A 26720-nucleotide genomic window follows, 5' to 3' on the forward strand; every position below is an offset into this window, starting at 1 on the left:
TTGAACACTTCCAGGGATGGGGCATCCACAACCCCTCTGGGCAACCTGTGCCAGTGCCTCACCACCCTCACAGGGAAGAATTTCTTCCTAACATCTAATCTAAATCTCCTCTCCTTCAGCTTAAGGCCATTCCCCCTTGTCCTGTCACTACATGTCATTTTTGTTCTTATTTCTAGTCTTTTTACCTATTGATCTGGCCTCTAATTTTTGTCTATCCAGCAAGAAAGCAAATGCCCATGTTATTTCTACTAAATTTCATTGATATTTAGTGGAATTTATCTTTCAGGGCAAGAAACCTCCTGGGAAGTTGTGGAGCAGTGTGTGGTGGGGAGAACTGGGTCAGGAGGGAACAACAGAGCCAGTTTGAATGAATAAATAAAATCTGTCCTGGGAGATGTGATGTTTTAGTGCATCCTAATTGCTTTATTTTCATCCAAAAATGCACTTGGAGAAATGTTGTAACCATGATGGTCTGGGGATGTCCATGAAGAAAGACGTTTTTGAGACCAAGTGATGTAGTTAGAAAAAATAAAATTAATAAAAAAATAAAATAAAAATTAAATTTAATAAAAAATTTTTAAAAAATAAAATACATTAAAAGTAAAAATACTCCCCTCAAGCTTTCTCACATGCAAACCCACTCTCAGCTCTGAGAAAGCAGCAGCAAGCTTTAGGTGAAGCAGAGGCGGCGTGCGGGATTTCTCGCGGTGAGTCTGAGCGAAAACTTTGGCTAATGTATAGAGCAAAAATATTTCCCTGCCACCAATCCCAGCTCCCTTTTATCTAATTTCTGTAGATAGCAGTTGTAGGTGACTGGGAAGACCGTGTCAGTTCATTTTTCAGCTCTGCCAGTGTCAGAGGTATAAAAATGAAATAGAATAGAATAAAATGAAATAGAATAAAATAGAATGAAACAGAATAGAATAAAATGAAATAGAATAAAATGAAATAGAATAAAATAGAATAAAATAAAACAAAATGAAACGAAATGAAACGAAATGAAACGAAATAAAATAAAATAAAATAAAATAAAATAAAATAAAATAAAATAAAATAAAATAAAATAAAATGCTTAATTTCTCCAGGTTACAATAATGAGCTTTATTTAAATAACGCGCCTTCGTTTTGCAGTCAATACAATAAATAACAGACCGGTGACCGTAACTCCTCTCCCCCCCCGGGCCGGGGCTGCCGACTCCGCAGCAGCGCCCGCGTAAGGCTCGGCACGCCCGATGGGCACACGCACCTGCGGACGCACACCACACATACATTACATACGCACACACATACATACGCACACACATACGCACACCACACACACATACGCACACACACATACGCACACCTACACATCCACCCACACCGGCAGATGCATCGCCGCGCGCGAGCCCCGCCGCAGCCTTCCCCCCCCCCCCCCCCAGGTTCCCGCGGCGGGGCGGGGGCGTGGCCGGGCGCGGGGGGCGTGGCCCGGCGGCGCGCGGCGGGGCGCGGAGCGGCGCGGCGCGGGGGCGCAGCATGAGGGCGCCCCCCCCCCCCCGCCGGCCGCCCCAGCGCCCCCGCGCCATGGAGGGATTCGCCGCCCGCGGCTACGGCACCGGCGGGACGGACAACCGGCCGCTCTTCGGGGAGACCTCGGCCAGGGTAAGGGCTGCGGCGGGAGGGGGGGGGCGGTGCGCCGATTCGCCTCGCCGGGGAAAGGGAAGAACACTGCCCGGAACCCAAATGGGGACCCCCCAAAACACCACCCCCCCGTACACCCCAGCAAAGAAAACGCAGCAGCAAGCCCCCCCTCAACATAAATGCCCCCCCTCCCCGCAATAACGGCAGCCGTCCCCCGGGCTCAGCAAAGGCAAAGAGCACCGCAGGCAGCCGAGCAAGCCAGCCCCCTAACTGGGGGAACCTGCCCAAATCCGGCAAACAAATTAAAAAAAAAACAAACAACAAAAACAAACCCATAAAATAAGAAAAAATATCCCCAGCCCCGCCAAAACAGCATCAAAAAGCAGCAAGGTGACAACAAAGCTGCACCCCGATGGAAAAAATATGAAAGGAGCCCCCCAAATTCCAAAAGAAAGAAACCCTTTGCACTGGCAGAATTATTATAAAAAAAACCAAACAAAACCTGGAAAAAACCAAAACCAAACCCCTCCTGATCAGTGTCCCGAAACAAAAGAAAAATAATCCATCAAAACCAGCCCAAACAAAATTAAAAAAAATGAATGCCTCCCCAGAGCAATCCCCCAAAGCAAGCACCCCCCCCCCAAATAAAACCCAAACTCCCCAACCCCCCCTCCCCTCCCGCAGAAACAAACTTCCAAATAATCCCCCAAACCAGCCCCCCTCCCTAAGCCCGCGGCGGGGGGCAGGCGCTCAGGGCGCAGAGAGCCCGGGGTCGGGGGGACCCTCTGAAGGGGCCTGGACGCAGGTTGGGTGGGGGGGGGGCACCCCAGCCCCGGTGCCCCATCTGGGTGTGTGTGGCCCTGCAGCCTCCCCAAAGTGCAGCCCAGGGCTGCAGCACCCTGAGCTGCATCTCACCAAGTTTTGGGGGGGCCTTTGCTTTGCTGGGGATGGGACGGGGGGAGCTGCTTTTGGTGCCCTCCTGGTAATTAATTTATTTGCATCGGTTGACGTGCGGCAGTGCCGACTCTTCAGGTGTCAATCCCCCGTAAGCCGCTCAGCCGGGCAGCTTTCGGTGCCTGCTTTGGGGGGCTGCGCTGGGGAGGGGGCTCCCCGAGGCGCTGCCCAGCCTCGAGATCCCTCAGGAATGGCGATACCTGGCGCTGCGCACCCGTTTCCAGCGGGGTGATGGGGATTCGTGGCTTGGGGTTTGTGCCCTGTTAGGAGAGGTGACCCATCGACGTGTGGGTGGGTTTGGAGGGGTGCAGGCTGACATCGCGCTAAGTTATTCATGAACGTGTATAAAATACATCGTCCCCCCACTTGGAAATGCTGCTAAAATGATGACATTTAATAAAAATATAAATAAAGTGATACTAGCCAAATTTTTTGGGAAAAAAAAGAATGGTATGGGATAGGAGGAGGACAGGTGGGACCTCTGAGAGGACGAATTGAGGGGGGATGGGTCTCCCCTGCCAACGGGTGCTGGCCCTGATGGGGAGCACTGGAGGTGAGGGGACCTTCACCGCAGCACCCTGCGCGGGGGTCGCGATGGCTGATGCTTGGTTGAGGATTTTTGGGAAGCTTCCAGGGATGGGGACTTCTGGGGACCAGGATGTACCGTTGGAGCTGAGCAGTGATCCCAGCAGGCAAACCCCAAACTTTCCAGCCCGGGTCAAGCCTTCCATCCCTGACCCCCCCGTCTCTTTCTGGCTGTGGCTCCGCTCACAAAGGAGAGCAGTAAATAATAAGCATGGGATGCTGGTTCCAATTCCTGGGCTCGACCAGGGATCCAGTGTCCTGCAGTTTATCCCCTGTGGCTCCTCGAACCCATCGTATGGGACTGGCCCGTGGTCTCTTGCTGCCGTGCCCGTGTCTGATGGGCAAGGGATCGCTGTGCTGGCCTGGGGGGGGGGGTTTCCTTCGTGATTCGTTGGAGTTGCTTAGACAGACGCTGGTGAGGTCCAGAGCTGGAAATGTTCCGTCTCAGAAATGGCGAAGCTAAACTTTGCCTTAAAATGGGAGCAGGTTTGCTGGGAGAAGCACAGCAGAAGCACTGGCTGTGCTTTTGGATCTCTCTCTTTTGGCGATGGCCAGTGCCAGCAAACTGGGACCCTCTGCTCGGGCTGGGCATGAGGCCACGGGGAGGGGCAGGGGCAGTGCTCGTGCCCCAGGAAGCCCTGCAACCCAAATCAGGGGTCTTGCACCCTTGCCAGCGGTTGGAGATGGATATGGAGATGGATGTAGAGGTGGGGATGCTCCTGGTCTCCAAGCTGGTGGCTGTGGGGCTAACCAGGCTCTGGGGACAGGGCAGCCAGGCAGCAGCATCGGTCTCCTTCCCCTGCCGTGGTCCAGCTGAGCCTGCCAAGCTTGCCCTCCTGTGCTGGCTGTCGAGCAGAGGTTGGGGGCAAACTGGTACCAAAAAGGTCTCTGGTGGGAAGGGAGAGTGTAGCAAGATGATGCCAATGATGCTGTGAATTCAGCTGCGGTTACCAGGGATGCAGCACTGGCAGCATGCGGGTGTGAGATGATGCAAAGCAAAGGCACGAGCGGTAAGGTGGCAAAGAGGAGGCAGAGCATCACAGATGCAGGACTTCTTGGGAAAGAAGTTGAAAGCAGAAACTGCTCGGGTTCCTCTGTGATTGGAGCATTTAAATATAAGTGGGTGGGTGTTAATTACTGTGAGTTGGAAGCAGAAGGCGATAAAAAGAGACTGAGCCCCCCAGATGGAAATGAGGAGCCTTTGAGGGCACAACAGCATTTCCCCATATCTTGAAGTGGGAGGGTGGCCAGCATGGCCATGAGCCCAGCTCTTCTCATGTGCAGCACGTACTGCCCGCTACTCCGCGCAGTTTAACCTGGCACTAGATGAAGGTATCCCCTATGGCTGCAGTGGGCTGGCGTCTCGCTGCGATTGCTGCTGACCATCTGGACTTGCTGATGTAAGGCATAAAAATGGCTTTTCCATCATGCCTGCGGAGATGCCACCAAGTACCCACCCTCCAGGGGACAAGCCTGTTCCCCCATCCTGGCCAAGCCTCTGTCAGGAGCTTGTTCGCCATGGGCTCAGCCCCCAAAGCTGCTGCGAGGTGCTGAGCTGGAACGGGGTGAAGAGCAAAGTTGTCTCTCTGTCAAAGCCAGTGCTGCAGGTGCAGTGGTGCGGATACGCCGTCAGTTCTGCCTCGGTTTCCCTGCTGCTCAAAGTAACCCTGACCTAGATCCCAAAGGATCCTGGATTGTACCCTCCTGCTCTGCAAGGACTCGGTGCTTCCTGACCTCGTCTCCCTTGCTCAGACAGCCGGAGGGAGAGCTTTGCACCACAGCAGCTCCCTGGGGCAGCCGGGTGCCTCCAGCCCCTGCAACACCCTCCCTGGAGTAGGAGGAGAGGGCAGAAACCCTCCTGTTTGGAAATGCAGCTTGTGCAACGCTGAAATGCAGGATTCATTGCCTGTCTGCTGAACCAGCTGCCGGCTGGCTGACTGGGGATCCCCGTCAGCACATCGCGTGCTGCCAAGCTGTCTCAGAAGTTAGCGTCCGTGTCCACGTGCCCTGCGCCGGTGTGGGTTATCTCTCAGCAGCGCCGGCTGGGCAGCGTGCGGCATGCGTGCTCACCCTCTTTTTTTTTTTTTTTTTTTTTAAAATCTTTTTACTCTAGCATCTATCATAGCAAGGGAATACATAGTGATGCTGGAAGAAAATCCACCCTACATCAGGTGCGCTTGTTGCAAGAGCTGGCTGTGCCGTCCGGCTGCGATGGCTTGTAGAATACACGGCTCATCGTAGCCTGTTTCTGCACACCCGATATCCACGAGTGCCTGCCCAGGCTGCGCTGCGTGCTCGGACACGGTGCGGAGGTGAAAGGCTCCGTCATCCCCAATCCCTTTAGCCGTCTCGGCCTCTGCTTGTGTATTTTTAACCTTTTTGCTGTGCTAAGCTGCCTGGGGCTGAAGTGTCAGCGGGCACCGAGGAATACAGCCTCTTGCTGCTTTGCCAAGCCCAGGATTTCAGGATCAGTGGCTCTAATCTCTGGATCCTGAAATACCTTCTTCTGCCAGCGGCGCATTCGGAAAATTTTAGCGACTGCAGGTTTAACCACAGGGAAGGGGATGCCCTGACCCGCAGGGACCGGCTGCCACGCGGCAAAGCTGCTCCACTGCCGGCATCCGTACCCCATCTGGCTGTCACCGCGATGCCCATCACTCGCTGGCGTGAGATGAGAGGCCCCTGTGCCAGGGGGGATGCTCTCTCCCACACCCTGTAAAACAGGCAGAGAGAAATGTTCTGTGGTCACCGCCGAGTCCGACCCTCTCGTTTTCTCCCGGCAGACCAGTCTCTGTCCTGGCAAAACAGGTGAATTCTCTCCATCTTAAAATTCCCACCCTCTGAGTCTCTAATTAATCAGGAGAAACCTAATCATGGCTGAGTTTCTGGATGGTGTACCCTGTCTGTAGGTTTGTGACCGTGTGTCCGTCCCTCTGAGCCTCTCTGCAGGGAGCAGGCTGGGGCCGTGCTCACCGGGTTAGCGGTACGGGATGGTGACTCACTGCTGCTCCTCGGCTTTCCCTCCCCTTCCTCTGCTGTTCAAACCCCATCTCCCCATGGCACAACGGGAGAAGGGGTCCAGCTGCTCACCTCCTGCCACCCCTTTTGTCCCTGGGGAGCCGAGCCCGAATGCAAACTCCGGTCCCCCTCCATAAAATCACCTTGGTGGGTTCAGCTGGGTCTGCAGGGCAAGGGCAGAGCAAAACTATCATCTTCTCCTGATATCGGAGTTGTTTTTTGGGGTGGGAACCCCTCCATATACTGTCTAAAGTTAGCTTTGAGTTCTTTAATTATTTTAGGTTAGGTGGAGGAGCCCAGCTGAGCTGTTGTGATACGCTCTCGTGGAGGCCACGTGCTTGCATTTTGCCTTGTTGCTTCTGTTATTTGCCTGGATTTATTTCTCTTAGCTCATTTTTGGGGGTTGGTGGTGGGGTACCTTGTAGATGGCTCCCACATCGCCAACACCGTGTGCGGAAACACCGGTGAGGAGAAGGGGGTTGTGCCTGGCTGGAGGAGGACCTCGCGCAGGGGGTGTTGGCGATGATTTCCCACCGAGGTGGGTCACTTCCCAGGGCTGCAGGAACATAAGTGGTCTGGCTTTACGTAGAGGAGCCAGGCGCTAATAGAAGAGGTTTTTAAAACTCAGCTTGCTGTGGCCCTTGCTCTGAGAGACTGAACAGCCAGCGACCGGACGCAGCATCCGCCTGTTACGGAACCGCAGCTCAGGCACCCAAGCTCCACTGAGCCTCAGGTCAGGGCTGGTGGTCTCCCGTGAGAGACTTGGCTCTCTGCTTTCTCCTCTTGCCTTGCTGCTGCCGTGCTTTACTTCTTCACAACCTGGGGCTGTTCCCTGTATAAATCAGCCTCCAAAATGTAACGGCAGGGGAGAAGAAGGGTGTGTGACCAGGTGGAGGGAAATCGCCCCACTGGCTGGGATGTCTTTGGACAAGATGCTGACAAATGACTCTCCTTTTCTCACTTTCTTTTAACCCTACATATTTAATGACTCTCAGTAAATTACTTGACGTTCTGGGTTTTTTCTCTCCGCACATCTTTCCTGCTGTAGCTGTTCTTCCAGCGTGTTATTTGGGGAGCCAGCCGTCTGGGGTGTTACTCCTGACTGCGTGCAACCCGGTCTGACTTTGGTGACGTTCGTACTCAGAGCAGCGCCATGAAGACGGGGGGAGGCAGGTATCCCGGCAGGGACCGGAACGCTCTCCTTTTGCATCAAGTCCTTTCTTGCTCCAGCGAGTGTGTCAGTGCGGGGTCCTGCCCTGGGCGCTCCCCTGAGCCTGCGGTCACGCAGCCCGGTGTCACTGCCAGTCCCTGCCCGATGCCATCTGGGGTGGGACTGCAGTGCTGACACCGAGGAACACCTCTTCCCAGTTGCAAAAAGGTTGTCTCCTCCCAGGCAAGTGTTTTATACTGATAGGGAGCAGCAGAAAGAAGAGGGGATGGACAGCTGTCTGTCCAAGCAGGGCCGCCCTGAGGTGTGTTCGGGTCTGCTGGTGTTGAGGGGGAACATTTGGGGTGCGGGGAACACTTCACCTCCTTGCCAGCAGCCCACAAATTCCCACCTAAGACACTATCAAGCTCTTCATTCTCAGGCACCGAGGCTAAAATAAGCTTTTTCTGATAACCTCTGTCTGTGCACTCCCGCTTTTTAAAGATTTTTAAAAAGGATTTGCACAAGTGTAATCGATTCACACGTAGCGAAGAAGCCAACTGCAAATGAGCAAACCTGCCGCACGAGGACTTGGCCAGTGCAACCTCCCAGAGGTCCAGGGAGTCAGGGGAAACCTTCCCGTGGGGCAGAGCTGGGCAGGGAGCTTCAGTGGTGCTGCGGGGTGTGCTGGGGATGATGTGGGTCCTGGCTGATGCGGTGCTTTCGGCGTTGTCCATTACTGTTCTGTTTTATGTGGGGGTTTGGGTTGGGTTTTTTTTTTTTTTTTTGGCAAGGCGTGCGTGTAACTGTCCTCTCTCTTCTTCAGGACAGAGTCATCAATCTAGTTGTTGGCGGCTTAACATCCTTGCTGCTTGTAGTAAGTATCCCCTGTCCTGTCCCATGTTTTGTGCCTCCCTTAGGCGACGGGGTGAAAACCAGAGTTCCTCCCCAAAATGGGCGGCGAAACTTCACTGACCTAACAGGCTGTAGTTTGAGGCCCAGGTAGTGACTTTGGGTGCATCTGTCTTTTAAAACTCTTTGACAACAGGTCAAGGAGAATACCTTCCTTCAAGCTGTGTTTTAAGATCAGGCTGTGCAATAAAAAGCCCTAAGTCCACGAGCAGATTGTCCATCCCGGCTGAATGTGAGGCTGGGTGAGATGACAGAGTGCTTATGACGCAGGAGAACTGATTTTCTTCTCTTGATTTCCTTCTATATATTATTTCCCTCTATTTATGGACTATAGGAGTTTTTCCAAAGCTTGTCACTTTGTCTGGAGCTAAGCTTTCCTCAAGCTTTACAGATCACGACTGGAGAGCATCAGTTCTGCGCTCCAGGCAGCAGCGTCGTTTGCGAGCTGAGGTGCAGGGAGGCGTTGGGGAGAGCCGCCGTGCCAGCTGGTGGAAAGCTCGGCTGAAGGGGTGCTCCTACATGCGCAGCGTGCCCCCCCTGTGCCTGCTGGCTCTCTGGGTGTTTGGAGGACAGTTTCCAGCAATAAGCCAGAGTAGCAAAGTTTTCATAATATTTTTTTTTCCCCACCCCCTAAGTCTGCAGTTGTGTCAAAGCAATTCTCCTGCAGTATTTTATGTTTCCCTCCAGCTCTTCACACAGTGGGAGTTAAAGCGGGGGGAAACGACGTGCAGAGCTGGACATTTCTCATAGCAGCTCTGAAGAGAGCAGTGTCTTCATCTCTGTTTTCCTCCACACAGGTCACTCTAATCAGTGCTTTTGTCTTCCCGCAACTACCTCCAAAACCTGTGAATATATTTTTTGCTTTCTGCATCTCCTTGTGTTGCATTTCTGCTGGCATACTTGTAAGTACCGCCACGTTTGCTGTGCAAGCTTTTGACTGTATGACTGAGGATGAAATCCGAATAAAATCTGCTTTACATAGTGCTGCCTGCTTTTTTACGCTCTCCTAGAAAAGCTTTCCTGCTTCCATAAAACAAGCTGACAATGAGAGAGTTGGGTAAGCAGTTTTGTATTTACTGCAGAACAAGAGTGTGAGCTAAGCCAACTTCTGAAGACCAGCTGTGATGCAAGAGTTGTCACCTCTGTGACAATGCCACCTGTAGCCGCCTGTGGAGACAAAGCAGGAAACAGGAGAGCAGAGCAGTGAGATGGGAACGCAGGGATGGATTCTGCTGCAGAGGACTAGGGGTGAAGCAAAACACTCCAACTGGAAGCAGTGGGGCCAGCCAGGCACCTGCAGCTGTTGGTGGCCTTTCAGGCACAAGGGATGAGTTACAGTGGCAGGAAGCTACAGCACATGGCATTTCATAGGCTTGGAGCAGAGGTTCCTCTGTGGCATCCCAAGAGTTGGTCCCAAGCGTTGGCAAAGACGGGTCAGAGTTCATAGACTAGTTTGGGTTGGAAGGGACCTTCAAAGATCATCTAGTCCAGCCCCCCACTGTGGGCAGCGCCATCAGCGGTTCCTTCCTCTGCTGGAGCTTTTCTTACTTGTAGTATTCTCCTTCTCCCAAGGGTTGTGGCTCTGAGCTCCTGCCCCTCACTGCTGGGTAAGCTGGGAAGGTGCTCTGCGTTGCTCAGTTACTACCAGTTTCTGGTTCTGCGACTGGTAGCCATGACTCTGCCCACAATAGATTGCGTAGCGCAAAACCTTATGTTTGTCCTCATCGACCAGAGTGTAGCCAGTTTCTAATGTTTAAGAAACCAAACCAACCCTGTTCAACAAAGCTGACGAGACAACTCATGTCTTCATAGCTAACCTGGCACCCTAGTTTCACAAACAGCCTTGTTTTGGGGAGAAACACCTTGCCAAATTCTTGTTTCTGTATTCCACAAGCATGCTAAGAAAACATAGGCAGTATTTAATTGTTAAGAAAATTGGCTGGACTCTACACCTAGTCTTCTCTGGTCAGATGAAGCTGGGTTCTTTTACAGAAAAAAACCAAACAAAACCAAACCCAACTTCTAGAAGTTACCAATTCAGTTACTAGAGAAAGTTTCCTCAGAAGTACCGGGCATTTTTAAGTAATACGAGCTCCTTCTCTCTTCTAGATCTACTGGTATCGACAAGGAGACCTGGAACCTAAATTTAGGAACCTAATTTACTATATTTTATTTTCTATCGTCATGTTATGTATATGTGCCAACCTGTACTTCCATGAAGTGGGTAAATGATGGATGTTGGGGATACCCAGCAATGATGCTACTGTGTCAGACTGCTTTCAGCTCAGCCCAAGACATTTAAGTGAGGACAATCAGCCTGAGAGGAAAGAAGTGGGTTGTGCAAGGATAAATCAGTACATGATTTTCATGTAAATGTATATGTAATGTCCCTCTTGTTGGGGAGAATTATTGCCATAAGACATGACATTCTGCTTTTTTTTGAAGAGCTACTGTTGCACTTAATGAACATTCCAGTTGTACTGATGTTTCAGAATGGCACAAGCTTTTTCATTTTGGAAAAAACTGCATTTTTTATTACTGTACAAATAAACTGCAGCATTGCAAGGATCTGTAGCAGTATAAATAAATGGCATCTTACAGTTACGTAAGACAAATACTCTTTATTTCGTTTAAACTGAATATACAATTATTTCTGTTCCCTAGGCAACCATTTAAAACTACAACTTATTTTTCACATTAACAAAACCACAGACTGAAAAAGACCAACTCTTGATTATGAAGAGCTAATTACAGAAATAAATAAATTAATTTATACATGAGTCTTTAGTTTCTATAGCTTTTTCTCTCAATCCCTAGCTAACAGGCTGCTGCTCAGCCTAGTGTCTGTTTCAAACCCTTGAATGTAGGAATTAATTGGCTTCCTTTGCCTCAGGGCTCTATGCCCAAATTCTCACAGACCTTTTTCTCCAAGACTCTGCCACCTCCACGCCACTCCCCCATCTACTAACTCACTGCATAAATCACCTCTGGAGAGGTGGCTGGTAGTGTCATGTAAACTGTAAGAGAGACAAATGTTCCAGCCTACTCACAACAATCTTCAAAGAAGTTACAAGCTTGTGGGGGGAGGCTAGTGGGTCCTAGTAGCTTCCCTTTCTCATAGCCCTTCCCTTTTTATTCAGCTTGCTGTAGTGATGAAGGAAAAGGAAAAAAAGAAGAAAAAAAAAAAAGATTTTCCACAAATGATCTTTCTGAGCTCTGTCCGTTGCCAGCAACGGACTCCTCAAGAACAAGCAGACCAGGCAAGTCCCGTAAGCATGTGTGTCTTCTTCCTATGCTGTAGACGTACTAACAAGCCAGATGAGATGGGAATACAGACCATGTCTTCATGATGCTGCCCATGCTCCCTGAAGTCTTTGATGGAATACATTTCTTCCTGAAATGTAACAGTCTCTTACTCCATGTATTACAAGAGTCAGTAAGTGCAGAAATCCTCACCCATTCTTCATGAAACATGTGCAAACTAATTCTTGCTGTGGCACTAAGAGGCTACAGTCCACAATCCTTGACTGCTGTCCAGTTTTCCAGATGTGCAGTTCAGCACACCAGTAACCAGTCAGATCAGAATTGACCACGTGGATCCTAGCAGTGAGCACTGCAACAGAGGTTCTTTAAAACACTGAAACACCCCGGCTGAGACATAGTACATCAGGCTTCTGTTGGCTGCTCTCTAACCCTTTATAAATGAGGTAAATAGCCTGAGCAGAGAAAGTGCACTGTAGTAATTTTAAACTGGAAGTTTCTGTTTAAAGACACGGACTGACTGCTTTCTTTGGAAATGTGGCACAGAGTTGTAACTAATTTCACAATGCAAACATGGTCAATAGAAAATGGACACGATGACTGCTTCTCAGTGACAGCTCACTAAATCTTCAACATCCTTTGAATCTTCTGAGTCAGGGCTGCCCAACGATGAGCCAATAATGTGTGACCCATCTCCGTGATGCTGCAGGATAGGATCTGTCAAGAGACATAGTACATTAGTAATATGTACTTGACCATTAGTCAAGAGACATAGTACATCTTATAGCAGCCTTCCAGTACCTAAAGGGGCCTATAGGAAAGCTGGAGAGGGACTGTTTATAAGGGCATGGAGTGATAGGACAAGGCAGAATGGCCTTAAGCTGAAGGAGGGTCGATTTAGATTAGATATTAGGAAGAAATTCTTCCCTGTGAGTGTGGTGAGGCACTGGCACAGGTTGCCCAGAGAAGCTGTGGATGCCCCATCCCTGGAAGTGTTCAAGGCCAGGTTGGATGAGGCTTTGGGCGACCTGGTCTAGTGGAGGGTGTCCCTGCCCATGGCAGGGAGGTTGGAACTAGATGATCTCTGAGGTCCCTTCCAACCCAAACCAGTCTGTGATTCTACGTTTAGAACTATTATTTACTGTGCCATTATAACAAGATACACAATACACACTTAGGAGACAGAAAATGCAGTCTGGAATTTTAACCAATTTTAAGCAATGTTGCTCAAACTAGGCAGCTCTCAATTTCTGCTTTCAAGGTAAGCCGTGACTAATATAGATACAACCGGTGTGACTCACATTTGGATTCATCAGGTATTACTGTATTGGGCCTAGTGCTGAGCCTCTGATGGCTCTACGAGGAGATCCTTCCTCTGGATGGGAGTATTTGTTAGGTGCAGCAGTGGGAGAACACACCTGTGCTGCTTCTGAGATGACTCCTGGCATTGGGAAGTGTGGCACAAGCTAGCAAGCCCTTCCAGGTGAGTGCTGTGCAAACCCCAAATAGCCCAGCTCCTCATCATGAGAGCTATCAAGTGCATTTCTGATACCTCTAGTCTTCTCTCAAATAAACAAATTTCATTCAAGCACCTGGCATGAAGAAATGCACACTAAAGAAAGAGTTACTCATTAGCCTACGTGTACTAATTCAAGGCTCAAGGATGATGAAAACAGCTCAGCAAGTGATGAAGCAGCTGTTGTTCTAACGCTTTTCCCACGAGGTTAAGTGGGACTTCCTTTCACGTCCACTGATACAAGTGGGGTAACCAACTTGCTTAAAGTTTCATAGCAAGGACATGGAAAATTATTTAAGAGAAAGCAAGGGATTATAAGGCATTTACAGGAACTCAGAAGTGCCAGAGTGCTTTACTGAATCCTAGCTCCAGCACCAACCACATGAAGGGACTGCTGTACCTGTTAGAGTTGTCAGGGGCAAGACTGATTCGCTGTCTATGTCATCCGTTGTCTGGATAAAACCATGGGAAGAAGGAACAATAAGCACAGTCTCATCATCTATTGTAGGCTGATCAACTTGTTCTTCTATTGTTGGAGAACCCAGGTCCTGCACAACACAGAACAGGACATGAGAGTGTATTCTTGGTAACATAAACAGAAAAACTTGCTTTGGTCAGCTATACTCCATAATAAGCAATAGATTCCCTGGATTAATTTTATCTCATTAAATTGAAATGTCATCATCTGAGCTAGTTTACTTCAGCATTTATAGGGCATGTTTCATCCTAGTGCAGGCATCTAAAAACAAGATGAGAAGAATTCTAACCCTGTGAGCAGTATGAGGGCAGGGGGAGAGGAAAGGAGAGACTGCAAAGTGGTGATAAAAATGTTCTCTTGTACGTCAAACATTTTGTCTATAAAAAGGAATAATTAAGCTTTTCCACTACTTCTTGTTTAGATGTTCTGAGATACTGAAGCAATACTTTTATAGTACTTACCAGCTCCACAAAAGCAATAGCTTTACCTGAATTTAATACTTAGTTTCACAACTCCTCCTTCTCTGTCAAGTTTTAACTACTGGACACACAGCTCAAAAGACCCATTCTAATCACTGTGCCTTGCTTGCCCTGTCACTTGCTGACTGTAAGGTGGCTCCAAACTTTTTTAGCTGTTCCTCATTTTATCAAAAAATTGGCAACACACCGATTCCTCCCAGGTACAAATTGTCAATACCCCAACCCTCTTCCAGTCCCGTGATAGCTGCGGTCTCTTCGCTGGCTCTTGCAGTGCTAGCACTGAAATGGCAGTAATACGTCTGGCTTACTCAGTGTCAGAGCACACTCCATAGGACTCCTGGTTCTGCAAACGCAGAGAAAAGACATCCTAGATAGTACTGCCAGAATAAGCAGAGAGATTTGAATTCCAGTTTTTGTGTGTTAGATGCGTAAGGTTTGTTCAAGCTTCAGGAATCACTGATGCAGAACACTTGCTAGTGTTGCTGGCAGAATGGAAGGTACCTGAATTTATCCCTGTTTCCAGAGGGAGTGGGAAATGTTTGGGAGAGGTAACAGCCATCTCTGTTCAAGAAAATCCTTAAGTTCCTCCACCAAGTTATAGCAAAACTTAATTTCCTACATAGTTTCACAGTATTCTTGCAAAGGCACTGCCTGAAAACCCCTTTCCTGGTGCTGCCAAAGGAGTTGACCACCTTTGCTGCAGCTCAGTGATTTACACTCAGCCCAAACGTGTACCCATTCATGCAAGGCACAGTATGCCCAACCTGCAAAAGCAGCTTTCTGCAGAGAGCACAGCTGAACCTGCCCACGATAAGTAGTATGTCACAAGGCTTGAAACTGGGAAAAGGAGGCGTGAAAAACTAAAGAAGCCATTGTGGCAAATGGGCACCTTTCCCAGCCAGAAATAATAAAACCCTGCAACATGACTGCCTGCTTCCCACCACCCACACCCACAGTGGCAATACAATACTGGCAAGCGCGTAAAAATAACACTGACTTGAAGAAAGCAAAATTTAGGCATGTCTTTCTAGAATAACTTTTCACTTACAATCACAGACAGTTCGCTATTACCTGGAATTTAAATACCCATGACAAAACTGAATCTGACTAGAAGTATAAACAAATTAGAATTACAAACTCAAGTTTGTTTTTCTGTATAGAAAAGAAGTTCAGTAGCTCTTTATACCCTGCTAGCCATAAGCAATTTCTACAACGTGCAATTAGGAACTATGTTTATAGCAAAAGTTTACTAATTCTAGCTTGAGAAGTGAAATTTTAAACTGAGTAGAAAGCTGTTGGGCTGCCTCAACTGTTGAGAATCTTATCACAACTATGTCAACCACGACACAAGAAAGAGGAAAATGGAAGAACAATCTCCAGCTTCAGATCTATTCAGGATCCAAACACTGCAGTAGCAGACTGTTGAGATATACATAAGAGTACAAACTATACAAAGCCTAACAAAGTCCAAGCATATCAACAATGGATCTTCAAGACTGATAAAGCAGAATTACAGCAACTGTAGAGCACAGTGTTTTAGAGAACAGGAGGGGGTATTTGGATCTAACATATCTTTCCATAGTCTAACCTAATCAAGCTTCTAAGGAAAGAGGTATTTTCTACCCACTAAAGAGAGTTATCTTCTTTTTAGCATCTGTTTTCCTTGACTTACTCATTATGATAGTTCCAACAACTGAAAGATAGAGGAATTTAGTATAAACAATCCAAATGCCTGAAATCATTTGGATAAACTCATTTCTGCATCTCAGAATATTCAGTTGGACCTGAATAAAACTGAGGCCAGAGAAAGCACTAGCTTAAATGCTTCAAATTATAATTTAACGGATACTTAGCTGGAGTAGTATGTTTAATAGAAATCCTCAAAAATGGAAACTGTGGTGCACCTCAAAATAGGTTATTACAATCATAGAGCAAAACCTAAATACTCTACCTCACCTCCCTTGCTCGGCAGTCTACCTACCTGTAAAGGACATGTGTTGGACAATTAACAGCCTAGTTTAAAGCAGCAGCATCAAACAGCAATCAAAGGCAACTGTTCCATGCCACCAATATTCCCACTTTCCACAGTCATCATGCAAAAGCATCCTGAATAGTGAAGCAGCTCCACAGCTCGTGAGGTATTCAGTGCTTCAGATGAAGTCAAATATAAGCCAATACAAGTTCCAGATTAAATGCTATCACTTTCACATTAATGAAGCTCAAGGATAGCGGATCTGAACAAAATGTTCTTAAAACTATGATACACATGAAATCACTGACATATTTCATACAAATAGCTTAACATAAAGGTCAAAGATGCAATGAAATCATTCTCCATGCAGAAAAGGGGAAAATATCAAGCATCACGCACTCCCTTACTTCAGTAACGTAAGCGCTGGGTAAATCAGAGTGAGATTCCTCTTCTTGTTTCAGGCTGGCATCCGAAATCTCCTCCTCGGTTCTTACCATAACTCCATCCATCAGTTCACTACTATTCCTGCTGCTGAATTTGGAGGCATCATCTTCATTGTAGGCTGGCTGCTCTTCGTCACTCAGCTTGGACTGATGGATATCATCTGGGAAAGTATTTGTTTCTAGGGTATCAGGAGGATCCGTCAGGTCAGCTGATTGAATGTCTGAATCAACAGTAAGTTCCGCCTGAGTGACAGAGGAGGAGATATCTTCAGCAGCAACGGTGCGGATTATGACACTTGGCGTGTGGCACTGCACTGTGACGTTGTCACTTGTATTTAACAAGTGCTCTGGCTGCAAGCAGTATTTGCAAAAAGAGACACAAACAAGAACCATCAGAGACTTTCCTCCAAGTATTCTCAAATCTTTCAGCAAATAAAAGCAAAAGAATTCAAAGAACTCATTGCTAAATGTAGTTTAGAGTTTTACATATATAGTATGTCAGCCCAGATCACCTGTTGACCTTTCCTGGCCTTAAATGATGAATCTGTAGACTGAATTTGTGTCAACTGTTCTGTAATTCACAAATAAAGTAATAATACTATCACTACTACACAAGTTTTGTGAACAGCAATACTAGTTTGTGAGAGTAACATCAGGAAAACAGTGGGACAAGCCACTAGGTGGAGACATCATATTCAGCCACAGTAAGAACAAAGTTGCTTACTAAGGTAAGTTTTGAAGCAACTTCAAGTTACTTTTCAAAACCAATACAAAAAAAAAATTATCCCTCTTCAGTATTTTAAGCAAAGTAACACTGCTATGACTTAAGGACTGCTTTACAAATGTTAACATGCACATATAGGGGCCTGCATTATTACGTTGCCCTGCCCCCACTGCCCAAACTCCAGTCTTTTCGCTGCTCAAAATACATACCGATAAGGCATGAACTATGATCTGTTCTGGGGAGGCTGGAGCAGCAGCAGCCGTTAGGGTCATGGTAGGACTAGTTGTCAGTGTTAAAGGAAGGCCTTGGCTTGAGCTCGTCTGTAGTAAGTATGTACCTGGTGTTCCAGTCGGCTGGAGATGGAAAGACTACAAAAGACAGCACAAGTTTAATACCCAGCACGGTGCCTTCCTGGGACACACCGAGCACTCGGAGCATGCTTATTGACATGAACTCCTCTGGAAAACAAACAAACAAATCCAATCTCTGCTGCATCGATTGCTGTACTGCACTCAAGAAGTAGAAAGAAACTCACCTATAGCCTTAGGCTATCAAGACAAGTATTCAGGCTAAGAGTCAACCAGGACTGTATTATTGCTGTACAACAGCAGGTAAGAAAGGAACAAATTCAACTTACTCTTAACATTGAGATGAAAGCGAAACTGTGTTATAAATTACAGTACAATGAATCCTTACTTGCTGGGAGCTTCCTCTGGCTCCATTACATCAGATTTCAACAAAAAACAAAAAACAAGCACAAAGAAAAACTTCATAGCATTAAGACAGATTTAAAGCATTTAACTGTAATTCCCATTTTAGTCCACAGCCCTAATGAATTACACCTTTAGGTATAATTCATTTTGCTTTGAACTTTTAAGTTTTAGATCTCTTAACTGCCTCTTTCCACTTGAGAACTGGTTTTTGTTTGTTTTTTTTTTTTTTTTCTGGAAATGCACAATTCCATAGTCTATGAAGTAGGTGTGCTTAAAAGAAAAAACACAGTAACAAATATCAGTTCTCTGTTACTTACTGGAAGAATCTCAAAGGTCTGTAGTGTTCCACTGTTTAGTGTTATTGTCTCAGAGTCAACAGTAGCAGCAGGGGAATCGGTTGAGGCTGCAAAGGTAAAAAAAAAAAAAAAAAAAAAAGAAAGTATGTAAACCAAAATGTTTCAGCCCTGAAGAGAGAATAACATACTATAATTACTACATAGGAGGGTACTGTTAATTCTGGTAATAAGAAAAAGAAAACTGGCTGCAATCCTAATGACAAGGTTCTCTAATTGCTACCCAAGATGCAATACTATTTAGAGAGGGCATTCTACAATCCAAAAGCGCAAAAGAAAGAATGTATCGTTTTAGTGCACAGGGATAAAAGCAGACAAATAAAGTTATCTGACGTGATCTAATTACTTTTTGTGAAGAGATTTGTAAGAGGTTCTGGTGTAACAATATCCTTTGGATCACGTATTACTTGCTTTAAAGTGGTGTCAGGTTTAATATTGCTATGTTTCCCACAGACCTCAGGGTTTTGTGTTTTTTTATTTTTAACCTTTTCTGCCCTCCACAGTATGTCCACCACTGATGAAACATCAGATGCTCCCCAAGGTATCTGCCTACCCTGTGCATTATGATTGCAGTGTATAAAAGCTGTAAGTATTCTTACAAGTGTGTAACTATTTATGCAATTATCTCCATTAATTCTAAAAGTAACTAAGAGAAGCACTGAAAACAGTTTATGTATCAGACGTTTCAAGATCACCAGGTCCAACCAGCTCGTACCCACAGATTTATAAGATATCAAAAAACCTATTCAGAACCATAATTATGATTTTTACTTATTCTTAAAAGACTCACAAGTTCCAGGAAGCCGAAGGCATATTAGCACTTTGCCTGGGATTATCCAGTAATGCTCTAAGTACCGAAAGGGCAAAAGATTTACATGATGACAGCAGCGCTCCAAGCACTGGAAACTTGGCCATCTCAGACTCTGGCTTCAAAGTAGACTAATTTTGGTTTCTTAAGAAGATACAAGCTCCGATTTTTGAAGCTTTTATTGTTGTAGTGGCATGTTCAAGGTTTCCCACATTTCCTGGCATCCAGTAGCAGACAGCTGTGAAGTGTGGCCTGCCTGTTACCTAGCTAGTTATGTTCATAAAATTTACAGAAATTACTGCTTTGAAACCTTGAGCCTTCTATCAAATGCAGCTGCAAGTAGCTAATAGATTCAGGTCTCATGGGATTGAGAAACAGACAGAAAAGACACAATACAAAACTCACTTGGAATACACAAACAGAAATTCTTCAGGAAAGCAGACTAAAATGGGGAAAAAGGCTTGTTAGGCAGATAGGTGCAAGTGACATCACAAAATAACCATTACAGGAATGGTTACCAGCTCAGAAAGGACTAAAGGTTCCAGAATACCACCACAGCTTGCCTGCTCACCAAAACCCAATAGCTTTGACCGAGCTTGGCTCAAAGTATGAGACCACTTATGTATTACTACAGATAAAAAGTTCTTGGCTTGGTGTTGTGTGATATTTTAATTAAGAAATAAACCAGATAAAATGAAGATGGCACTTAAGTAGATTAAGATAGGCTAATATAATGAAATTATAAACAAAAAATTGTCTAACAAATGCCTATCTACTCATAGTCTGAATAACCAGTTCTTGGTCTGATTAACTAATTTTGTAATCGGCAAGATTGAAGGACTAACTTTTCGTAATAAAATTCACACACGACAAACAGTGCAAAATAGTAGACAATGGAGATGACAGGCTGCATATGGGGTGCCAGATTGGAGTGACTGGAGTTACTTAATAAATGTTTGATAATGTGCAAAGTTCATCCTTAAGAAGATGGGAAGCACCAACTTAAAAAAAAAAAAATACAGTGGTTAGAGCAGATCATCAGCTGAACATCAGTGTGACTTGGCAACTAGTGCTTTCTAGAGTGTCTGTGCCCGGAAATAACTGCAGAATACAGAGCAGGACTAGACATAACAGTATATACCTTCCTGCTTAAGAGTCCTTCATCAGAATTTAGGCACAGCAGTGTATATGTTATACAAAAGGAGATCTTGTACATGATGTTCATTGCTCTAGACAAAAGCTACCAGAAGAAATTTAACGAATAAACATATATTCTGCATCTCCATTAAGAAGCCTGTGTACTGAAACCTTTTCAAAGAACACATTACATGGCAAGCTCTTGCGTGCATGCAGACAGACACCTACAACCCCTATGTCCAGGCGCTCCAACTGCAGCTCCTTGGTACTATTGTCATGGTAGTATCTACATTTGCCTAACAAAGTTAGAAATGGGCAAATGGAATCCAGAAATTCTTAATCTGAAGTTATGGCAAGACCAAAGCAGAATTAATAAAATTCTTTAAGACATGCCCGCTCCTCCTTCACCATCTTAACATAAGAAAGCTTTAGGTTGCATTAGAGGACAGAGTCTCATTCGTTTCAGCTACTTACAGACATGCGTAATCTGGACTGGAATCTGCAAAGCTGCCATGGGGCTTGGTGTGTTGCCTGTGCTCTCCTCTAAGCGAGCCACTCGAATCTGCACGTGCTGAACTCCCGAACTGGAATTAGTATTTGGTAATCCACTTCCAGATTTGTTCTCCGAAAGCTGGTGCCCTGGATTGTTTTTTTGGTTCTCATGGAGTTGTTTAAGACCCTTTATCAGCACTGAGAGAAAGAATACTCATGCTAAAGCATGTTGAAGAAGCATATTTGAAATGCTGCACGTGAGATTTATCCAAGATGAAAAAAGTAACCAAAATCCTTCTGGATTTGGAACCTAAATGATTTATAGAGATATATCAACTAGAAATTTAGCACATACATAAACCACATTTGTAGCTAACTACTGAAGTGAACCTGGATTTTCTCAACTAACCTAGCCATCTTAGGATGCTTGGAAAAAACCCTAAAAGTCATAAAAATTTGGACCTCTCTAAAAACATGTATGGTATATCCCCAAGCTACAATCAAGTGCCAGTATCACTAGTTGTGTAATGCTGCTATGAGAAATGAATCCTCCAATCTTACAGAACATGGAAGCGGATTTGTTCAAGAGGTTGACAGAAGCGTCACTGGAAATACAGAGCAAGAGAGAATTAATCTCACAGTGGCTATACTACACTTTTTAGCCTGTGCATGAAGTGGCCCATTGCTCCAGTAAAACTGCCCACCTTTTTTCCCCCTATGATCACTTTGGTCCCACTGAGGGAGTGGCTGATATCTATGAGGTTACAAAAGTTGAGGCCACTGCTTTTCTAGCATTTGATACAGTGAACTGCTTAAATATCTCCCACTCCTGACAGCATGACATTTTGTCTGGGGAAAGTGAGTGATTCCTGTTGATTTAGTGGCATATTTATATTATGAATTATTTGATGCAACAACTGTCTAATAACATATGGTTTATACCATATTAAGCATAACAGGGCTACCCTCTCAATTGCAGCCTCCAGGCATGACTAATATATAGCTACTGTGATTAAATTACTCCTTTCATTATGATGTGACTAATATCTCTGACTTTTTTTTTTTTTCCCCTCTCCTCAAGACTGAGAAAAGGAGGACTGAATGAAAGGTCACAGAAATACCCTTTGGCTGAGCTGCTAGTTTCTCTGACCGAGAATGAGAGCTATGAGAAATGAATTTGAGGAGTTTTATACTCCCCATTCCTCCCCTCCTCCTCACTGTGGTAGATCTACCTTCTTTCTACAGCTAAGGTTCAGCACCCCACACAGATTACATGTTAACATTTTAAAGGTAACAGATCTAACCTGAGATGATAGTTAGGCTGCGGATACATATCCTCTTCCACCTGAAAAGGTCACTGCCCTCCAAACCAAAGATCATCATCATCTGAGATCTGCCAGCTGAGCTGCAGATGTGCTCTCACTTTAGCCAAAGTGAGCAGAGTTGGCAAAATCTACTGTTTAGTTGTATACATCAGCTTGGCCTGTTTCAACTGAAACACTTAAGGATTGCTTGCAGGAGCAGATCCAAGGGGTCAGTAACTTCTAGCAAAGGAGCAATGTCCTCTTTGGCCAGCAGTGTTGCAAGTAGACAACAAAATACAGCCTTATTCCTTTGACATTTGTGAACGGAGCTTTCAGAAGAGAAGTGTTTGAGTAGTACATTACCAGGGAATGAAACATCTTTGTGGTTTGCAATCTGCCTTTTAATGGTCCACCATTTACTCCGAAGCCACTGTGGTGAGCGGACACTACTCCATCCTTCAGCTAGTAAATCCCAATTGATGTCATTTTCATCAGAAACTTCAAGTTCCGCTATCCTGGCAGGAAACAGAAAATATTTACCTGTTAGAAACTACCCTCCAGACTGGAAGGGGTGTTGCACATCTCCAGTCCTGTCACACGTAACAGCGGCAAAATGGCATGCTAGTGAATAGTCCACCAGAGCTCATGAATCAATATAGGCTTCCAAGGCTCCACGCTGCCAGAGGTCAAGCAGAATCATAAACAGAAGATGGACTAGACCTGTTAGATGATCCAGTCCATCTCCTTGCCATGCAGGATTATTTTCCTTATTTACATATACATTAGGAGTTTGATCAGATTATTGTGAAGCATTCCAAATGATGGTACTTGCATCTTTTCTCTTTGGAAAACCATTCCCCAAACACATCTCCAAGGCAGGAAATACTTCCTGAGATTCACTCTGAACTTCCACTTAATTAATTTCATGTTATGATATTTACTTCTGTTTTCTCCTAATTAACACTCATCCGTCCTTAACATAGATTTTTGCCTCCTCTCAGATGCTTCTTAGCCAAAGTAGATGAAGTTAACTACAGTATTAAACAGTTCCTCACAAATCAATCCCATTAGGCTCTCCAGGTAAGGGACAGTCTTCACATAATTTTGGCAGATGTTATGCACATACTGGATTCTACCAGAATCTGTTTGAATACTATAAATATCTCTGAATTGCCTCCAGCTCATCTGTACCTGGAGCATATGGAAGAGAGGTGAACAGTGAGAGGGAAAAGATTTTTGTGAAAGTTAAGAAAAGTTCTCTTCACAAAGCAAGACATAGCACTGAATACTCTTGCTAGCTAAAAAAACCCAAACAAACCCACAACAAAAAACCAAAAAAACCAAACAAAAAATGGGAAAAAAGAAAAAAAGCTACCCAAAACAACTAAACAACCCTGTAGGATGAATTAAGGATATCTGGACAGATCAAAACAAATACCTTTTGTACAGAAATATTAAGAATTATAACCAGATAACCAGCACATTCTGAAATATGGAATCAGGTTCCTCATTTTGAGTTCAAGTCAAACAGCTTCAGTAAATTAGTAAATATAGCTCTGTAAATGTATAGATTCCCTGTATGTCTTGGTTTTTTATTCCCACCCAAAACTATATCACCCCATAAAAATCCACTGGCTAAAAAGCCTGAGTTAAAGGCATTCAAAATGGAAGGAGGACTGGAGAGAGCAAAAGATTTCCAAAGTTACTACCAGGTTGCCAGTTCAAATGTAGTCAAAGATGCTGATATCCAATCAGTGTTTGGTGGCCTACATGAAATTAATTTGCAGTCTCAGCTTAGTTCTTTGTAGACAAGACGTCCACATCACAGAAACCACCACCACACTTGACCCTTGTTGGTCATCTCAGCAGAGAGGCCAAGGACTGAATGGGCAGGGAGACTGAACTACCCTCCAGTTAAGGGTTAAAGCGCATTGGTGGGGCAACGTGTGGGAAGCTTGCACGGTCGCTGCCTGTGCTGTACCTTTTCTGTGGAATAAAGAAGACTTCAGTCTCCAGGGTTTTCAATCTGACACCTTTCACGAACACTAACATTCACTAAAAAAACAAAAAACAAAAAATACGTTCAATAATAAATCTCTGGGAACTGTAAACACAGCAGTGATTTTTGGAGGGTTCTAGAGTTTTTAGTGTCTAAATAACCAGCAAAAGGGACCCCAATGGAATCCTGCTAGTGTCATGTATTACAAACCTTTAAAAGTAACTAAAATAACAAACCTCAAGATCAGATTTATTTCATCTTCCTTGGTCCACTCAGTGCCCCCACTTTGTTTCCAGTTGAGATAGTTGAGCCATTTAGAGCGGCATTGCTTTTCAGAGCGTGTCCCAACCCGTTCCGCTACGGCAGCCCACGATACACCTTGTGTGACAATGTCACCTGGTTCTGTGCTAGTTAGCTCATGCACTACTTCTGCTAGTCTTTTTTCTTCTTTCTCTGTCCACTTTCCTGAAAGAGAGAAAAGCCCTCCAAACTTAACTAACAGCAGATGCCCTCTGTTCAGATCTGTAACATGTCAACAGCCATTTATCTTCAGTGCCTAACACCTTACTCCAGATGCAAATACTGACTTGCTAAGATATAACTGTTTGTTCTTACTAATAATTTATATTATATCCAGCCTTGATTAACAAATGCATAACTCCATGGTTTTGCTGCCATGTTTCTTTCTCTTCTCTTCCTCTCGCAGATAAATGAAGCCACACAGAACTTAACCAAAATACTGACCCAAAGCAAACTGGTTGAAGCTACCTTAATTGTATTAGTTGAAGTAAATTAACCATGAAACAATTTAGTATACAGTAATTACAGGAGGTCTGACTAAATTTTCCTTCCATTTCAATATATACACTACAAAATAAACAGTACTTTACTCCTAAAGTGCATCTGTCTCTTAATTGACATCAAATATACAATGTATGTTTATAAACATTAAACACAAGAGAAAGTACTTTTAAATCCACCTCAATCAAATATGCTCCAGTGGCATAAATGTATGACGGATAACAGACTGCAAAAATAAACTGAGTGTTCTGATCTTTAAGAACTGAAACTGGAGAAACTTATACCAAATACATTCTAAAAATGTCCCCAGATTTCACTTTGCAAGTTCCTCAGTTCAGAGTTACACATCTCTGAAAACACCACTGACAAAAGCAAAGGTGCCAGAGTTTTAACTAGAATACCCATTACAGCACACCAGCATTTACCTCACCTGTGTTGCAGGTATCCTTCATCAATCTACATCGATCTTTTACAGATGAAGCACTTCTCCCCAGCGCAGCTCCTATTGTGGCCCAATCATTACCATGCTTTATTCTCAGCCTGGATAGAAACATGTTCATCAGCAGTATATCCAGTTAAGGGATTACCAAAATATCAAATACGCTCTAATAAAAACAGGATAAACGTGCAGTTTACAGGCTTAAAGACAGAATGGGGAGTACCTTTAATACTACAGCATTAACATATTTTCTATCACTGCTAATTTTTCTATGTGTTTGTAGAAGCCTTTTGCGTCAGCTAAGCCACAGAATACTCACTTATAAAAATGTTTAATATCTAACTGTCTTGCAGGAATGCTGTGAGGTTTAATTACTGTGTTAAATACGATATGAATGTTTAGATAAACAGCCAACATCCTCAAGATTCTCAAGTGGTACAGAGAAATTTTCACTTGAGAAATCTGAATAATGCCTGATGAAAACCCAGGCATCCTACAATTTAAATGAGGCAAACCACTGCATAATCATGGTTGTAATTTTAACTATTATTTTCCTCCCACACATGACAACAGGTTGCTAACATGTTGAGCCATGACTACTTTTGACACATTTGGAACCACAGGCACCTTGCGAATGACACAAACCAGCTAAACTGATCCAAACATATCCATCAACACAATGAAACGGACTCCCTTCCTTCAGTCCAAAGTGGTTTCTTCAAACTGCTCAACACTGGAAAGCTGCAAAAGGCGATAAAGTCTGCAGCCCCTCCACCTATCAGGTTCCTAGTCAAAATCAAAGAGCCTTACCCATAACTTATGTATCTCTCTCATACTTCACAGGGGAGATCCTAACCTTGACCTGCCACTTCTTTTAGAAATAACCTTTGCTCAGGTTTCCTAAAGAAAGGGAATTTCTGTTTTTCACAAACATAACCGCAAATGTTGACTGTGCTTGTAAAAATCTGAAACACTACTAATTTCAGCAGAAGGTTTACTTTAGAACTTTGTTGCGTACTGCTTATGTCCTGAATACTCGTTAGATAATAAAAAAACCCCCCCAAATGTAGTTTCATTTCTCTTCAGATTAAGTTAGTGACCACTATTTTCTGATAGAGTTCAGGCAATCAAATTTACTTGCAACTTTTCAGTGATAACATGTAACAAAACCTGTAAAAACTACTCAAGCTACTAAATATAAAAAAGGTAGCATGACCTTGTTAATAAAAAGACTTACTCTTTAAGCTTTTCAATTTCCTCAGGAGTATACCTAAGCAACAGGTAAATAAAAAGACATTATTTTAAACAGAAAGCATACAGCATAAATATTTTTCTTTTACTAACCACACAGTACACATTTAGTTAGAAGAGATTAAGGAATTTCAGCTGTAAAAAACAATCTGACTTAATACTTCGAAAGAACATCAAGAATAAATGTCATTTTCCACATTAGTGTATTTCTAAGGTGATGTGGTCTAACACTTCGCTCATTTGCCAGTAAAATTCCTCATTCTCAGTGATCTTACTACTAAGAGCAGAATTAGAATTTTGTGTATTAGTTTCCT

At 44.7% G+C, this 26720-nt stretch overlaps 2 protein-coding genes across 4 annotated transcripts in view; one reads left to right on the forward strand and one right to left on the reverse strand.

Annotated features, from left to right (window-relative positions):
* The first annotated feature begins 1475 nt into the window (after nucleotides 1-1475).
* Nucleotides 1476-10692, forward strand: TMEM243 (transmembrane protein 243). The gene is made up of 4 exons (XM_054826629.1): nucleotides 1476-1641; nucleotides 8151-8201; nucleotides 9034-9138; nucleotides 10346-10692. Exons 1-4 carry the CDS (start codon nucleotides 1516-1518, stop codon nucleotides 10466-10468), a joined length of 405 nt encoding a protein of 134 aa, XP_054682604.1. The 5' UTR covers nucleotides 1476-1515; the 3' UTR covers nucleotides 10469-10692.
* Nucleotides 10693-10842: 150 nt separating this feature from the next.
* Nucleotides 10843-26720, reverse strand: part of DMTF1 (cyclin D binding myb like transcription factor 1) — a 31990-nt gene continuing 16112 nt past the window's right edge. For 2 of the 3 annotated variants that reach the window (XM_054826600.1, XM_054826618.1), the window contains 10 exons: nucleotides 26393-26425; nucleotides 25147-25256; nucleotides 24152-24380; nucleotides 22280-22431; nucleotides 20595-20810; nucleotides 18140-18225; nucleotides 17319-17477; nucleotides 16350-16736; nucleotides 13414-13561; nucleotides 10843-12214 (listed from right to left, as the gene is read on the reverse strand). In XM_054826600.1, the coding sequence (XP_054682575.1) occupies nucleotides 12105-12214; nucleotides 13414-13561; nucleotides 16350-16736; nucleotides 17319-17477; nucleotides 18140-18225; nucleotides 20595-20810; nucleotides 22280-22431; nucleotides 24152-24380; nucleotides 25147-25256; nucleotides 26393-26425 (1630 nt within the window). In that variant the 3' untranslated portion in view covers nucleotides 10843-12104. The remainder of the gene's footprint in view (nucleotides 12215-13413; nucleotides 13562-16349; nucleotides 16737-17318; nucleotides 17478-18139; nucleotides 18226-20594; nucleotides 20811-22279; nucleotides 22432-24151; nucleotides 24381-25146; nucleotides 25257-26392; nucleotides 26426-26720) is intronic. The other variant, XM_054826610.1, reaches the window with a different exon arrangement.

The sequence above is a fragment of the Grus americana genome, chromosome 1, assembly GCF_028858705.1.
Source record: "Grus americana isolate bGruAme1 chromosome 1, bGruAme1.mat, whole genome shotgun sequence".
NCBI lineage: Eukaryota > Metazoa > Chordata > Aves > Gruiformes > Gruidae > Grus > Grus americana.